General features: G+C 36.7%; 1 protein-coding gene across 5 annotated transcripts in view; it reads left to right on the top strand.

The window, feature by feature from the left end:
* LOC141908352 (triple functional domain protein-like) overlaps positions 1-17696 on the top strand; it is a 71036-nt gene that overhangs the window by 16119 nt on the left and 37221 nt on the right. For 4 of the 5 annotated variants that reach the window (XR_012619606.1, XM_074798372.1, XM_074798401.1 and 1 more), the window contains exons 14-34: positions 6716-6907; positions 7640-7809; positions 7895-8066; positions 8292-8453; positions 8921-9103; positions 9193-9312; positions 9485-9676; positions 9842-9985; positions 10070-10181; positions 10266-10381; positions 10528-10650; positions 10731-10913; positions 11000-11106; positions 11186-11252; positions 11365-11550; positions 11630-11719; positions 11846-12058; positions 12216-12398; positions 12549-12653; positions 12743-12906; positions 13426-13570. Coding sequence is in view for 4 of the 5 variants with exons in the window: in XM_074798372.1 (XP_074654473.1) it covers positions 6716-6907; positions 7640-7809; positions 7895-8066; positions 8292-8453; positions 8921-9103; positions 9193-9312; positions 9485-9676; positions 9842-9985; positions 10070-10181; positions 10266-10381; positions 10528-10650; positions 10731-10913; positions 11000-11106; positions 11186-11252; positions 11365-11550; positions 11630-11719; positions 11846-12058; positions 12216-12398; positions 12549-12653; positions 12743-12906; positions 13426-13570 (3129 nt within the window). In the remaining variant the exon portion in view is untranslated. The remainder of the gene's footprint in view (positions 1-6715; positions 6908-7639; positions 7810-7894; positions 8067-8291; positions 8454-8920; positions 9104-9192; positions 9313-9484; positions 9677-9841; positions 9986-10069; positions 10182-10265; positions 10382-10527; positions 10651-10730; positions 10914-10999; positions 11107-11185; positions 11253-11364; positions 11551-11629; positions 11720-11845; positions 12059-12215; positions 12399-12548; positions 12654-12742; positions 12907-13425; positions 13571-17696) is intronic. The other variant, XM_074798381.1, reaches the window with a different exon arrangement.

Raw genomic sequence — 17696 nt, 5'->3', positions numbered from 1 at the left:
CTCTATTGTTAATTATCAGTTTGTGACAATGAATTGACGTATTAGAAACTAGTGAAGTGCATTATTAACTGATGCGCACGTGAGGTCACCGGACTTCGCTCAAATGTCTAATTATGTCGATTGTTTCCTATTGTTCGATAAAATCTAGTCCACTAGTAATTTATAAGATTGCATTGTTACTGCATTCTCGCAGATGACTGATACCGGTATCATTTCTAGTGATGCTTTGGCTTTTTCTTCATTATCATTGATACTGCTGGTAGACACTAGCAGTATTGCTGCCCGAGGACTGATGAAAAATGTGAACATGGATATCAGCTTATGAAAAAATTTGAAAAATCATGAAAATGTATGAAAGTTCAAGAAAAGTTCTATCAAAATATTGTGGGATGCTCAAAATTCATTCACAAGCCGTGTAAGATTTTTCAAGAAATTTTATTTTAATTCGTTCAGCTTGTGCTCATTAACTCTTATGTAATCGTGCCTTCATGTGAAAAATCAGAAAAGAATCCTGGCATTTTGTTGTCAAAAATGCGAAAATGTCGAAAATGCCGATTTTTAGGATGTGAAAAAATTAAAAAATTGCGGAGTTCATCAATTTGTCCCCCGGTTTCTGTACTTCTGTTTATTCACTTGAGTCTTCACGTTTAGGATTTTCGTGTAGGTTGTAAATGTAGTGGTATTACGGTATTACTGCGTTATATCTGTTGGATTCGTAGATTGTGTAATTATTAATCGTGGAGACATGATCGCGGTTCTTATAGTTTAATTCATCGATGATTGATGATATATCGCGTAGCTGATGATGACCCGGGGCTACGAAAGATGACATTTAAAAAAGAAGTCAACGTAAAACTACCGATATCGATCCCAGAACGGGATGAAATCGAGAACGAAGATGACGGTATAGTTTGAGTCAGTCTCACTTCACTCATCGATCATCTATCAATGTCCTCGACGAAGCCGACCAACCGGAAAAAATTCGAGGGTTTTTTACGGCGTTCATTTATTTCGAACAACAATCGATGACAAAGCGTTGTCATTGATAGGTTCAGTAATCTATTGTTGTAAGATGAGCATTTTCGTCGTCGAGCTCGGAATGTGAAGATGTTCAGAGATGTATTCGCAGACATGTTCATCGTGTCTTCAGGAGAGATAGTAGCTTAATGACTGTTCCATCAGTCGTGACTCTGACTCAAAAGTTGTTTTACAGTTAGTTTTCTAGACTGATTAATTATCGGGTCTGAATGTTAAGACTGTATTGATATAATTGACCAAATGTGACATTTTTGTGTATGATTTTCCACATTGTTTATCAGTTAGCTAGAAGTATTTGGAGTTATGAACGAACTCGTTTAAGTTGTGCAACAGACTCTGATAGATGATAGATGATCACCACCAGATGAATCATACAAGTTTTGTTTCCCTGCTGCATAGTTTCAGTAGTAATGCTCTCGATGTCCTTGCCGTTGATTAATGGCCTGTGTTTGATGAGCTGCCGAGAAAATTATGTTTTGATATCCGACCAACGTGCTTTATTCGGGCGTTCTTCTTCACGATTAATTTCTGGCGGACACATACGAAAATTCTGCGAGCATTGATCGGTCGAACCAGGACGTAATCATGTTCGTTTACAGTTGCTACAGGACCTGTCCCTGAGAAGGCACTTGCTTAGAATAAATAATATCTTTCTACGACACTTTGATGAATCACTGTAGCACCTTTATGCGACAAGGACAGCTAACAACTCATCAATGTTTGTAGTGTGTGGTCACTCCTATATCGCAGTCACCAAAACATCCTGAGAGTATTGCTATTTCAGTGCTACTAATTGTGGTTACCTGGTAGTGTTAAACCTGGGGAATTCCTTCCTTTGAGAAAAACCTTTTCACAGTCACTTCAGTTTTCATTGAAGTAATGGTATTTTAGCACCTTTTTACATCCGTGAACTTATTAAGTCTTTTCGTATGTATAACCTTCTGATGATCTGTGATTATAATAACTTCACACATCATCAGCGTTGATAAATACATAATCACAGGAACTGTTGCCGTGAAATTTAACAGTACCATCATCTCGTGAATGAGTCAGCATTGCCTATCACGGTTCCCTGACCTCTGAGTCAGGTAAGGTGACAGCTGCCATAAAAGATGCCCGACGGTCCAATTTGTTAAATGTCCAATTAAAATGCAATGCTTGTACATTTTCACATGGTTTTATGCTTAAAATGAAGTGCGAAATTATTCAAATCGATGCGATAGTTTATTTAATCTCTCGTGTGAAGATTCGTTCGATGACTCAGCAAAATGCACATCAACTCTACAAGTAGAATACCTCAGTCACACTTGTTGGATCTGAAAAAGAACTTAAATATCGAACTCTGGAACACTGAATGCCAAGCACTTTATCAACTTCTGAATTTCATGTTGTCAGAATGTATTAAGTAGGCTTTGGGGTAATTTTAGTTACCGAAGCATTTCTGACATCGAGTAATATATAGCTCTTTCTTGATTTTTTACTTATTACATCTGCTAATGCCTAATACTTGAGAAATAATTCATGATAATCAGTTGGTTTCTGTAAAGATTGACCCTTATTCTACCAGGTTTTTTTTTCATTTTGAGGATAGAATTTTCTTTAGATGGATAGGTATTATTGTACAAACAGTTATTAACTGCTAAATGCATGTACATGTATTCGAATTATTACATTTGGCATTATTTCTTCTTTTGGTGACTCAAAACTAACACAGACTAATTAATGTTCGTTTTACGCACGACAATGATGAAGGACCCTTGATTCCCATAAGATATTTGTATTATTTGTATAAATCATGTCTTAGATGTAGCACTCAGGAGTCGACAATCTCCTTCCATTCTTAGACGGTCTGTGTATAAACCGTTTACACTCAAATTAATGCTCTACTATTATTTGCTCTTTATCATGTGCTCATTGGCTATAGCCGCGATCACATGAGTATTTTTGGCCCGGAACAACTGTTTACACGGGTGCCAAATGGGCAGGTGCTGTGTGGTCGCGGCTTATGACTGTCCGATGAGGACATCATCAAAAATATGTGAAGAATATTTTGGCATCAATGGTAGTTACAAGATAACTTGACTATTAAAATATATTTCTATTAGTGCAGACCAAGTTGTGTCTTGATTTTAATTCGTGATGATTAAATTCTGTTTTTAATGTTTTAGATTGTATATAGTGGGTTTCAATCTTATTACCTAAAAGAGTAGATTATTCGACCATCAAAATAGATTTGTTAGGCCTACCTGGGATATTTGATAATTTATACTACTATTCACCTCCAAAAACTACAAATATGAGTCCCTGCGGTCTTGGACTATTTAAAATCAGTTGGGATTGAAATGAACGATCTCAGATGCTGCCGGTGACTTGTGTAATGTCATGTGATTTGATGTGTGAATAAGTTAACTGTAGGGTATTTATTGATGCTCGCGCAAAGAATGAACACGCACACGTCTTACACTAGCAGACGAACTGTCACATGACTGCTAGTTCGAATAGTCGGCAGTTGAATAGTCCGTGAGCTGGAAGTTTTCAACACTACCGCCGTGAAACAATCATATCGACGGATTATCTCGCGAAGGATTAGTTCATCTTTTTGATCAGATTTGGATTTAGTAACTCTTCTCGGATTAGTAATATCGATTGAATTCTGATGGTAAAGAATTCACTGGTAATGACGATCATGGGATCGTACTGGACAAAAGAAGATGAAGCCACTAATCCAGCAAGTTCGGTACGGGCAGTTGCAATTTTTATTTTGATTGCCAGCAGATATTTTTTTATTACCGGTTGCTGAAATATCGTCAAAATGAAAGAACGATATATTATGTCAAATGACCAGTTGTGGCTTCGATGTCACAGTAACCATTTGACTGACTGATTACTTTTGACGAGTTTAGACATAAAATAAAAAAACTGTTGTTTATGCTGATCTATAGGATCCACATACTTATCGGGCAAAGATGATTTTATATGTTTTGGAAGATATTTCTCAATACGTTTGGAAAATATTTTTTTTGAAGCATTCGAAGGGTGCTTTTGGATGGCGGGATAGTAGCGGGTGCTGTTTTGTAATCCCAACCTGTTTTACCCATACTCTAGTAATGGTTGGTAGCATCCATGTAATGTTTGATCGTAAAGCGATAGTAATACAAGTATGTTAGATTCGCTGTAAGTACATAAGTGACAACAATTACCGGAATTTTTCATATAAAATGGGATAAATCAGGATTTTTTTCTTCGGGATGTGGTAAGCAAATGGTCCTGATAACTAAACAGTGAGTATAACAGAGATTTGTTAATTTCATATAAACGAGGATATATCCTGAACAACACTGACTGATTAGCACGATGCATTCATTTAGGATCAGTTTAGTGAAGTTTTACAATAGGAATGTTTTTATCTGAGAAATAAAGCAATCTAGGTCTAGATATAAGGGTAGGGCTACATCAAAATTTATAGGGTTTACTGTGTTTCAACATAGGGTTCACTTTTATTGATGCAATTTATGATATGGAACCAGATGTTAGGATCAGTTCTGTCGACAGAATTTTAATCTCTATTTATTCTACTAAATGCCGTATATGTTTTCATGAACCGAATTCTGCATGAGAATAAGGTACATTCTACTTATATTAGATACTCCTTTGAGATCCTTAATATTTATTACTCTCAATACAAATGACGTATTTCAGTTCAGTGACTGTTTTCGATGTCAAAATTACACTTGTTTGCGGTCTAAACTATTTCCAGGTAGGCAGATCTCCAGCACAGTAAGGATATACCGGTACTATTTTCTATCAGAAAACTTCCCTCTCGACTTGTTTTAAATCATAAATCTGGTGGCAGTATTTATCAAATGCACATATAGTACCCTCCGGAAAGATGGGATTTTTTTTCGGTGAAATGACTAAGAACTGTGAATCTTTTTGCGAAGATCCGCACACATGCCTGTATATCTATGGCTCGGTATGAGTGAGCTCCACGTTCAGCTATATTACGTACGTGTATATGTATTATTGACAAGTAACTAGAGATGAAAAATATCTATTAAAAATTACCGCACAGTTGCATGTGGAGTTGATGGCTATATATTCGTGTTTCAGCCATATTTAGAAATGACCAGATATCCGATGATATTGCGACTAACTTAATTAATTACGTTGTATATTGAATCACGTAATGCTTTCAGGCTTTGTATCTGTTTTCTATTAGGCCACTGAGTTATTACTGGATCCCGAGCCATCGCAAAACAAAGAGCATCTCGTCGATGATTAGAATTTTAGCTCTTAATCAAAATTTCGAGATGTAATTTTCATCGTAAGGCCCTGAAGTGGTTTATGCGTTCAGTGATACCGATGCTATGCGCGTCGCCCCCGCCTCCACTGTTTGAAAAACTAATATCAAGAAATCTTTCGTTTTCATTCTTTGGAAAAATATTCCTGTTTTCGAAGAAGTTGTATATAAAATGTTTGACAGTTGGTTTAGTTGGTTGTTTTTGATAGCCTAGAATAGCTGCAAGTGGGGGAAATTCCATTTTTCCTACGATGTCAACTACGTGATCTAAAGAGCATTAGCATGGTATTCGCTATTTATGCAGTTATGTATTTAAAAATAAGGGTTGGTCTCAAAATATGTATATCGCATCCCGCTTATATGTAAAAAGCCCAGCGAAGATGGGTGGTCATGTATGTTAGGGATAAATTGAGGAAAAGTAGAATTTTGAATATCAATCCTTAGAGTATAATTAGACCAATACAAGTCTGATTTATCATACTGAAGTTAAATTATTCAATCGCAAAAACTAAGAATATTATGTAAGCTTACTAATGTAGTCTAAAAGCTGTGTACTGGAAGATGCTGTATCATAGTGCACTCAGTGACGCAGTGGGAGTCAAATAAATATATTGATACCACTTTGGATTTACTGTCATTTCACAGATTGGCTATAACAGTAGTGACAGTGATGTTTCGTTGTCCGCTGTCACTGTCTGATCGTGTTCAAGACCTTTAGAGATTAAATCTCGTCGTCGGCAAAATGAAAAATCCGAAGAAGCTAAATATTCCATTTTACAGGATTTTAGGGATCTGACAGCATGTACCCATAACAGAATAGAGATTGAATTTTGTAACTGAAGAGCAATAGTCTCATTTCTAAGATACGTTTTTTTACAAAAAGCTAGTTTCACGTAACATGACAATGCGGACATAGATTGATTCAGAAGTATTTCTAACGATTTCTGATGAAAATTATATAAGTTTCGGAAATATGTTGGTATGTATTTAAGGGGTACTGAAAGAGCGAAAAAGTAATAGTAACATGAAGCTAATTTTCTGTGGTCTCGTTGAACTACCTGTTTATGCTTTGATATCGAGAATTCCACCGTCCGACATTTGTTGTTATCTTACCTCGGTTTTCTCATTGCCGCCGTACATTACGCCGGATGAAATTGATAAATCCATCTTACCGCGTTTTTAACGTAGATGAAATATGAAATGATCGTAACCATCTGTGTTTAGCGCGATATCGAGAGAGAGAGTTGTTCTATTCATTAATCACTGATCTATCGCGTCCGCAGTCCTTAAGTCATAGTAGGCTACTCGCGGAATAACGACTATTTATTATTGTCGTAAGTAGGCAATTTAACGGTTTTTGTTGTAATTGTTTTTCAGAATACGATCACGAATGCCGATAAGTTGCTGGTAGCGGCCGAAGAGTTAGCCCATACAGGCGAATGCAATCCGCAGGATATATACCAGGAGGCGCACGATTTGGAGGCTCGTATGCAGCGGTTTCTGATGAGCATCGAACGTCGACGCAATGTCTTGGACATGTCTGTAGCATTTTATACCCATGTGAAAGAGGTAAGGTTTACATACTATACCTTTAATATAAGCCCGCGGTATAGGGGCTGAATTTTGAATGAAAACTCTCCATACGCCCAGTCTTAACTCATTCGTATGGCATACTAAGGCAACTTGTTTCGAATAGCGGGGATCAAATTGAGGTGAAAAATGGATGTTTGCGCCGAGAATAATGAAAATATTTTGAAAAATTTGAAAAAAAAATCTGTGAAAAATCATGAAGATGAGTGAAAAATTCAAGAAAAATGTCTTGTCATTAGATATTAATTCCTTTTTATGTAAAAAATGTAAAAGCCCATCAATCTAACCCCTGCTAGGAGATGTATACAGATATTCCCAATATTGGTAAATAATAATCTATATCTAAGGCGTGTAGATTTCTTGTTAAAGAGACTTAAAACGTCCTGTGAAATCCATGTATCGCATATTTATATTTACCTTTTGCGTGCTGGTATTTGCTTATTTTAATTGAGAACAAATTGCGTGTGCTTCGACCTGTGTGAAAGGGTGAATAGAATAAGGTATAGTTTTAATGTTGTCTGATCTCTTGACAGCTAAACAGCCATATTTGTTGCAGTATCAATCATGTATAGGAATCATTTACAGAGCTATGAATGTGACCCTCCACCTACCTGAATCTGTCACATTATTTATACAGAACATTTCTCGATGAACAAACTGAGCAAAAAATTTATACAGGTTTACAGCGTTGACACTTATTGGATATTTTAGTTGACGAGTTGGTTTGACGAGTTGAAGCAGGAACTTCAACAGGCCGGTGTAGCTGATACGGTGGAAGGTGCAGAGGAACTGCTGGGACAGTTCCATCAGCAGCGAGATCTAACAATCGACGCCGCTATCAATACAACTACTGAGGGTGAAAATCTCCTTGAATATCTCGGGTAAGTATCCGTGAAATATGATCCGCGCTAACCCTTAACGATATCTATCCCCTTTAAAAATGAAATTTGAAATTGTTCGTTTCAGACATGGAATAGAGCCTGATAAAATCAGTTCTAATACGGATTACACTCATGTCGAGGGTATGATTCAACAGTTAAACGGTAATCGTAATCAACTCGAAGAGTTGTGGGCCGATCGAAAAATGAAGTTGGATCTTTGTCTCCAGTTACGACTCTTCGAAAGGGAAGCCTTAGAGGTAAGACTACATGAACGAGAAATTCATATTATTAGCCAATGTGCTCTACTTTTTCTGCTGAATCCATCCTTGACATTGTATACATATTTCGTGACATTTTGCCAGTTTCACCAATTTCTTATGATTGTTTGTCTGTGTGCATGACTTGATCTCGGGATGGTAACAATACAATAATAATGGATATGCTACTGATCGTAATCCGTATATTCTATGTCTATTCGACAGATGTCATCGCAGTTAGAGATGTGGGGTGAGGAACTACAGCATTCAGATTTGAGCACGGAACTAAATCAGGCCGAACAAATTCTACAAGTGCACTGCGACAATACGACGCAGATGCAGAACTCGATGTGCGACGTGTTACAGCGAGGACAAGATCTCTGTCAGGTAGGCATTCAAATACCACTGATTATCGGCTTAATGGAACCAGGTGTCGATGATGGTAACAGATTGACCCGATTACTGATTACGTACATAGAGAGAATTATGAATACAGTTTAACTGGCCTAGATTTATCAAGCATGAAAATACTGCCAGTAATTTTTGTTGACATGAAAATTGCGGCATAATTCTATTGGATCATAATGAATGCTTCTATTTCTCTGTGTCAATATGATTGCTGAGTTCAGGCATTTAAAAAGTGAAAATATAAAAAACTATCATGAGAAATGAAAATGTTATATTTTTGAGGACATTCATTGGGTATTAGGTATTGGCTGATTCTATTTCATTCATCCTGTCAGTTATCAGTTCATGGGCTTCTGTTACGAGACCCTTATTTTCATACTGTCTGTCTTTGTGTCTTAAACTCATGATATTTTACTGAAAGTTGGGAATTTTCTTGGTTGTATCAGGTATTTGAAACGTCCGGTGTACAGTTGATGGCCGATGCCCAGTACGATGCACAGACACGGATTCAAATGTTACTCGAGTACTTACACGAACGTATGATGGAACTTGAAGACGCGTCAGAACAAAAACGAGTGAAACTTGAACAATGTGTCCATTTACGACGCCTTGAAGAAGATGCAAAGCAGGTAGGTGCAAATATTTTCAAATTGCACTAACAGGAACCAAGGTGTAAAATTGATTTTACTGTTCATGTCTTGGTGGTATATTTTTTCAGGTTATGACGTGGATTCGGAACGGTGACTCAATGTTGTCAGCCAGTTTCATGTGTCCGAATTCTTTGAAAGATGCTGAAGTTTTACGGAAAGAGCACGAACAATTCCAAGCAGCGATAGAGGTAAATTTGAGCTATTTTTGTTGAAAACACGCCAAATGCATCATGTTGTCTCGAGTGTCTTTATTTCACATTGTTGATTTAATCATGAATTTATGAATTCGCTGGTATAGTGTAGTGTTGCATAGGTGGAATAATTGAATACTCGATGTAAGCTGTATAACCTTGATTGTAGAAAACTCACCAAAGTGCTGTTCACGCCATAAAGAAAGCTGAAATGATGCTACAATCGAACCACTATAATTCTCAACTCGTGCGTACAATTGCGGAGAGTCTCAGTGAGAAATGGCAACAGTTAATGTACCACGCTGAGGAACGTCATAAACTCGTCATGGCCTCAATGAACTGGTATAAAACAGCCGAACAAGTAAGTCTTAACAAATTTATTTCGTTCTTTAGATAGAATGACTTCACCTCCTGCTGGGATTTCATAGGGAATCTTAGTCTAACTTCTTTCTGGTCATACTTCAATAATGAATGAATGTAGATAAATGAATTTCGATGTGAACCATTGTTATTGTTGTTGTTGCAGGTTTGTTCAGTTTTAGAGAGTTTAGAACGTGAATACCGTCGAGATGAAGACTGGTGTAACACTGATAAAAGTGGTGCTGATAAAGCGCAATATCTTCAACAACTCATCAATAAGCATTTAGAACAGAAAGAAGCTTTTTTAAAGGTATGAATTCTTTCATTTGATGGTCCAAAGACGCCTACACAATTCATGCTTCTGGAAAAGAAATGTTTATTGTTTTTATTTTAGGCATGTACCTTAGCACGGCGTACAGCTGAAACTTTTCTAAAATATGTACATAGAAACATTCATACATTAGGAATGCACATGAAAACTCGCAGTCCAGAAACTCAGGTTAAAAGTAAGTAATTTCATTCTCAAGCAGTAGTAATCTTATTCATCAGAATGATAGCATTTTTTGTCATGTATTTATGAAATTTTGCAGTCACCCTAGACCAGTTACTCAAACAGGAAAATCTTGTGTTGGAATATTGGACGATGAGAAAACGCAAATTAGACCATTGTCAACAGTTTGTGTTGTTTGAAAGAAGTGCTAAGCAGGTAAATGTGTAATCTGTACTCGGAATATTGATTCATTCAAAGGTTGGAAATAGTGTCTGATATTTAGGTTGATATAGTTGATAATGCGATGAACTGTCTGTTTGAGTTAAGCGATTTTTAAGGCATCAAAATGTTCATCTATTCAGGCATTAGAATGGATCCATGACACTGGGGAGTTTTATCTATCAACGCATACAAATGTTGGTAGTAATCCTGAAGAAACTGAGGGCCTGCTCAGAGAACATAATGAATTCAAAGTAACTGCCAAGGTAAGCTTGCCGGGGAATTGGTATTTGATTGAATTAATTTTTTTCAACATTCCTGAAAATATGTGATTTCCATACATCAGGAAACTAGAGAAAAGGTTAAGTTATTGCTACAACTTGCCGATAGCCTCGTGGAGAAAGGCCATGCACACGCTGCCAGTATCAAACAATGGGTCTCAGCCGTTGATAAACGCTATAAAGACTTTGCATCTAGGATGGAAAAATACCGAGCCAAACTAGAGAGTAGTCTAGGTATTACAACAGAGGTGAGTTTTCTTATGAATTCTAGATTTGTTATCTATATTATACTATTCATTGCATTTTTGAAATATTAAATTTTCCTATCATACAGCCTCCGGAAAAAGAAGATCGCCAAAGTGATCCGAATTTGGAAGAAAAACTTCAGCAAACTGCAAAAGAATTGACTGAAGAGAAAAGGAAGTCTGCTCGACGGAAAGAGTAAGTTTAGATTCTTAAGTTACGTTTGGAAAGATCAAGATTCAAAGAAAGTGATTAATTTGATATATTTCTATTTCAGGTTTATTATGGCTGAACTGCTTCAAACTGAACGTACTTATGTTAAAGATCTGCAGATATGCATACAAGTGAGTTTGTATTCTTGATTTAGGACTTTTTGGTTAAACTTAACACTCATTACTATTCAATTTATATTCAATTTAACCTATTTCCTACATTGTCCCACAATTCTACTTCCAGCATTACCTCGATGAGATGCTAGATGCAAGTAATTCCAGCAATATTCCAGCAGGAATTGCTGGCAAGCACGATGTGATATTTGGAAACATTAAAGAAATCTATGAATTCCACAACAGTATTTTCTTGAAAGAGTTAGAGAAGTATGAAGCATTGCCTGAAGATGTTGGCCATTGTTTTGTCACATGGGTAAGTTTCTAGATAATGAAAGCAACTTGGTAGATATTACCTTGGCTGAGAGTATTAATTATGTTTTCTCATTTTCCAGGCTGAACATTTCTCCATATACGTCCAATATTGTAAAAACAAGCCTGATTCCAACCAAGTTTTAGTCCAAAATGCTGGAACATTCTTTGATGTAAGTAACAGTGTAGCGTTGTCTACTAATGAGTTTGATATTCATCAAATTCGTTCATCAGTGCATTTGGCTTTGTCTAATTTTGGTGAAATTCTTATTGGAGAGGTTGTTTCTTTGAAATTTCAGGATTTACAACACAAAAATAACCTTACCGGTCCTTTGGCATCATACTTGATAAAACCAGTGCAAAGAATAACCAAATATCAGTTGTTATTGAAAGACCTGTTGTCATGTTGTGAAGAAGGCAAGGGTGAGATTAAGGATGGATTGGAGGTGATGCTTAATGTGCCGAAAAAAGCTAATGACGCCATGCATTTGAGCATGTTAGAAGGTCTAGAGGTGAGGTTTTAAGTAGGGAACAATGTATAAGCTGCAGTCAGTCAAATTGACTAAAAAATGGGGTCAAAATTTTAGGCTTGGATATTTGGCCTGTGCTGCAGTATAATTTAGTACGTAACTACTAAAATGTTCTAAACCAGTTTTGTTTTACTAACAGGATTCATTAGATGTGCTCGGTGAAGTTATTCTACAGGACGCTTTTACGGTTTGGGATCCAAAACAACTTATCAAAAAAGGCCGTGATCGACATATATTCCTGTTTGATATGTGCCTTATCGTTGCCAAGGAAGTGAAAGATGGCCTCGGCAAGACAAAATATGTGCTCAAATTTAAACTCATGGTAAAGATATGAAGGGGATTTTACCCCATATTTCAGCCAAACTAAGAATGAAAGCCAGTTTACCGCCAGAGATGTCAATGAGACATAAGGAAGGTGCTGCCATTAGTGGAATTTCTCGGTATTAATCGTGTAATATGTCTTTATATTCAGACAAATGAGATTGGTATTACCGAACATATTGAAGGTGATCCTTGTAAATTTGCCTTATGGACTGGAAGCATCGTGCCTAGTAATGATTTCAAGTTGGTCCTCAAGGTACAATTAATGTATTCCCTTTCGTAAAGGCCATGAACTGTTTGCCAATTATAAACAAAAACTATAATCATTCATTGATTTATATCCAGGCTTCGTCATTAGAGAGTAAACAATCATGGGTGAAAAAACTGCGTGAACTCATACAAGAACGTTTCATGTTTGTGAACAGTGCACTGAATGAGCCTCTTATTAAACAGACTCAGTATAAACCAACTGCTGCACAGGCTAAACTATTTAATAATAGGTCAAGCAGGTAAGCACATGCATTCACTATTTGCTGATCTGAACTGAACAGTCATCTAGAGATGAAAACCATATTAATGACGTTATATTCTGATAGAATAGCCGCGATTACACGGAGACAATTTTGCCCGGACCTGACCCTAGTCAAATTTGGCCCAAGCCTATTTTGAGAGCGCATTTACATGTTAATCAAACACTTGTTACTAAAATACTTTCAAAAAGACGCTGTACCAAATGGGATGAGCACTTCCAGAACCAGTTGGTATTCACACGGAGTGATTTTACCCATAGCTAAAATTTGGCTAAAATCTATGTCTTTAAACACTGATATTTTGACTAGTTGGGGGTTTGTCATAAGTGGGTGATTCAAATAAAAATCAGCAACTGTTCAACTAACTCTAGGACACACTATATAGGCCTACTGGTATATAAAATTATAGATTTTTGAAATATAAAACATGTGAGGCGCTGAAAAAAGTATATATATGTATGTGTAATTTGATACTACTTATCAAATTGATTTTTAAAGGGATTTGGATGACACGGTGTCATTTGAAGATATGAGCTTCGAACAGAAAGAGATGTATGGTGGATCAATGACGTCGGTGAACTCAATAACTACGATATCAACCACTGACAGTAGTAGCAGCGGTGGTGGCGGTGGCGGCGGAAAGGTAAGTCAAACTCTCTCCAGAAAACAATATCTTTTGTTCAGTGATGAATTGCTGATTTCTTAGCACATTCATGCACGAAAATTAGGATTCTGCTAGAATTATCAGAAACTGGTGCCCTTCCTTAGCAGTTATGTATTTAATAGATGTTAAAAGATTGAAAGTTGATTCATAAAAAATTCACGGAACTGAGGCCAGTTTTATATACCATTTCTACTTTAGTTCAATGACTTTAATATCCCAGAGGATTGCAAACATTCTCATGTTTAAATCCAGGACTTACTGCCGCAGTAATCTCTTATTTTAGACTGAAATCATTTATTTCAGACATTTTATTGAGTAAAGGAGTTGGGATCTATTCTTACATCATTTCACCGGGACTTCACTCTTTTAGCTTCAGTTTTAGAGCTTCACGTACTGACAAGAAAATAGTTTTCATAAAGCCTTATGGCTGTATGATATGTTCGTCTGACATTTGATTCTCAACTTCTAACTCTGGGTAGTAAATGTGATTAATTGAAGAAACAAAAATGAATATCCTGGGGCTGACTTCATGTACGAGTACATCTACTTTGATACAGAGTCTTATGAAACGGGTCCAATAATGGTTTTTGATTGATACTAGGGTTAGATAATGGTGTTACACATGTGTATATGTATATAAGTATATAGGTATATATAGAATGATGATAATTACTGTAAGTTTAATACATCAATCATTGATTATCTCTCGAGTGATTAGCATTGTTACTGCGCTACCATCAGTTGCACCAGCTATATGCGGTGAGGTTCGTATTCTTAATTTCAAGACATTTTTTTAATGAAGTAATGAATTAGAAATTTCTAAGGAAAGATACCAATGATGCCGAGAGCCACGAACAGGGATTAGTTTGTATCATGATGTTAAGGGCCACCAAGGTTGCTGCAGCTCAACCCGAAATGTTTGTTACCTGCAGTTTTGAATTCAATCCATACATCGCAAATTATGTCTTGATCGGCCTTGTACGATACGTGTCCTCCTTACCCTGACTGAATCTACTCAGGTTTATGTAAAAATTATATTTTTTCCCGTCATTCTATTCAGGAACTGACTGAGAACGTCAGTACTCGTATGTCCGATTCATTTTGGATACAATTAGTATTTAATTTTTCTTACGCGCGGGGTCGCGTGACGTTTGTCTTGTTGCCTAGCGACTCGATTTGGATTCCGCTGTTTTTCTAGCTTGTTCACCGGGATTCCGTTGCAATCCATGCTAGCGGATCTAGTTACGCCTGATGTGTCTAATTAATCTTTAATGAATAAGTAAAAACCTCGATAGGTTTACAATTCAAATCACAGTCTTCACACTGTTAGGATACTGTATGAACTTCATTAGGCTGATAATACTACCCTTTGTTTTGGGAGTTGGTTGTTCGGGGTAAGCTTGTCCGAACGATTTTTTTCAAGAAAAAAATTGAAAGATGAAGGGAAAGAAAGTAAAAAACTTCCATTGCAGCGTTTTTAGAATGGGTGGGAACACGCAAAAAAATGAAAAACAATTTCCATATAAAATCCTGATTGCAGAAAAAATTTAAAAGTCTGAAAATTGTGTTGAATTGAATTTAGATGATCCGAGAAACGAAGAAAACTAACATTTCGCAAATCATTAGATCGAATATTAAGACAGAAATATTTTGAAAAATTATTCTGTTGAAAATTATGATGACTGCAGGAGAGAGGAACTAAGGAATGAGGACTTGTCTGTTTTTCGATATGATTTTTTTTTGGTGGAATTCTTGGCGACAGATCCATGCTTCAAGTAATTTTTGAAAAAAGCCTAACATTTAATATGGTGAAAATATGGATGGAGATTTTCCTCGGCTTAAACCGAGGTTAAAGCAGTGCATTTTGTGAATGGAATGGTGAGATAGCGTCGCTGCTGGTATTACATATTGTATGATTTATTAGCCGCGTGTTTGGGGAATACCCTGACATTGATAACGTGATCAACGTGGTATTCTCGGAATGGCACTCGCCTCTCGACTGATAAAACTGATTCTTGACTCGTTCATTTCCGCCGGGAGATAGGCGTATTATATACCGACCACGCTGCCAGGTATTTATAGTGATTGGTTCCAACGCTTACGACCTGTTCAAACTGTCCTTGAAGATATTAAAGAGTGAATTTGCGGCAACAGGTTCTAGCGCTACGGGTAGGTCCAAAGAGTGATCTTACCACGCGATCCGAAATGAATAGGCCATGGTTTTTATTCAAGGCTTCATTTGGTCATGGAACAAGAGTGCTTGACCACTAATCACATTCTTTTCTCAGTGCTAGTTTCACATTTTCATGATTTGTTGATACGACCAGGGAGAATATATGTTGTTTACTCCAATACAGTAATTGCTTTATATCAGTTACTCTAGGATAACTATGTGTGGAATCTATAGCAGGTATCGCAGGTCTATTCCTACAAGCGCCAATTAAAATAAAATCACATCTCGCAGAAGTGGGAACTACAGGAGCTCATTTCATCCGCTATACTAAACTCATACACTAAACATATTCACCTGAAAATAATGTAATAAACATACCGGGAAGTTAAGTTAGACCTTCCTGTTTTGTGACTCATAAATTCAAATAAAGGAGTTTATATGAAAACTGGAAAAAGTGAAATAAGAGAATATTTCCGTCAAGTACTGTTCCCTTTCCTATGGTTTTTGCCAATATTTTCTAAATTTGGATCGATCGCCAATGGTTTTTCTATGTGGAGAAAACAAATTAGGTTTTATGAGGACAATTTTAGGAAAATGACACAGAATTCTTTATATATAGCGGGAATTGGCAAAACATCAGCGTCGTTAGATTTCATCACTTTGTTGTTGTAAAAACGAACTTATCATCGAAATTATGATCAATCATCGGCCGTGTTATCTAGCGGGATCAACTGGTTATCGGCTATTTTTTGCGTTCGACGAAAATCAATTTAACGAAAATGCCTGACAATAGCGCGGTAGACTAGACGGCTTATCCATATGTGCATCGATAACTGATCAATAGATGAAAGCATCGTTGTAAATTGATCAATTTACTCGGCTCAAGCCGAGCACCTGCGCTTTTTTAACCCTATCGTACAATATCTCCGAGAATATTACGATATAGTTACGCGATACTTCAAATTCTCAAGGCCCCGAGTTACGCGATCTCGAGGTAGATGCTGAAATTGCGACGAATGATTGTACTCCCGAGGGCGCACTGGCAGGTCGAGAATTTTTCATTACCTTTCATCTTTTTTTCTCGATTGGACGAATAATTGGAAAAACAATAAGTACGAAATTATATCGCGATGAAATTTGGTATGAAATTGAAAACTGTAACTACGTGGGATGGAATGAGCTCATTGCTTGAGGCAAGTTCCGCATATATTTTTCCCATAGAAAAACATATGTATTTCAAGCGAGTATTTTTAGAAATTCTATGGATGGATATATCCGTAATGATAATGATACTCTATCTATCATCCCTCGTTGTAGTTTTATGGTATTTTTTATGGTTTTATCATAATTTTACCATCATTAATCATTGTTGAATATTTATTCGCCTGATTATATGATGAATGTACCAGTACCCCCTATATGAGGAGATCGTATAGAATATTGATAATGAAATCGCTTTGTAGGATTGTCCGATAATGAAGAGGAAGTAAATTCAATAGTTTCAAAGATCTACAAATCCCACCTACATCAACATTCTGTAGAAAGGTTGTTCCATGTAACTGTGGGCTGAAATAATGATTTTGTAGCGAAAATGTCGGCCAACTGTTTCTTATGTCTTAGATATTTAGCTCGTAGTTGACACCCCCGGTTAATTCTGTGCCTTTCCTGGTCTTACTTTCGGAGCCTACGAGGATCACAAATTTTTAATCGAAATTCCGAGTCCGTAGCGAAACAACTTCTGAAAAAGGTCATTTCTTGCTAGGTGTATCTTAATTAATGCATGGTGTTGTATTATTCCTTAGATGTTATACCGAGGAGGCATAATAGAAAAAACGTTAGGTCTGGCGAAAAAGTTTTTATTCATAACTCAGCGTTCATATAAGCCGCGGTCTGTACGATGAAACAATGAAGACTACAGTTGTTCGCTGGCCT

Source organism: Tubulanus polymorphus, chromosome 1, assembly GCF_964204645.1.
Source record: "Tubulanus polymorphus chromosome 1, tnTubPoly1.2, whole genome shotgun sequence".
In the NCBI taxonomy this organism is placed as follows: Eukaryota; Metazoa; Nemertea; class Palaeonemertea; order Tubulaniformes; family Tubulanidae; genus Tubulanus; species Tubulanus polymorphus.
Note: the sequence above shows the minus strand (reverse complement) of the source record. Positions and strands in the feature narration are given on the sequence as shown.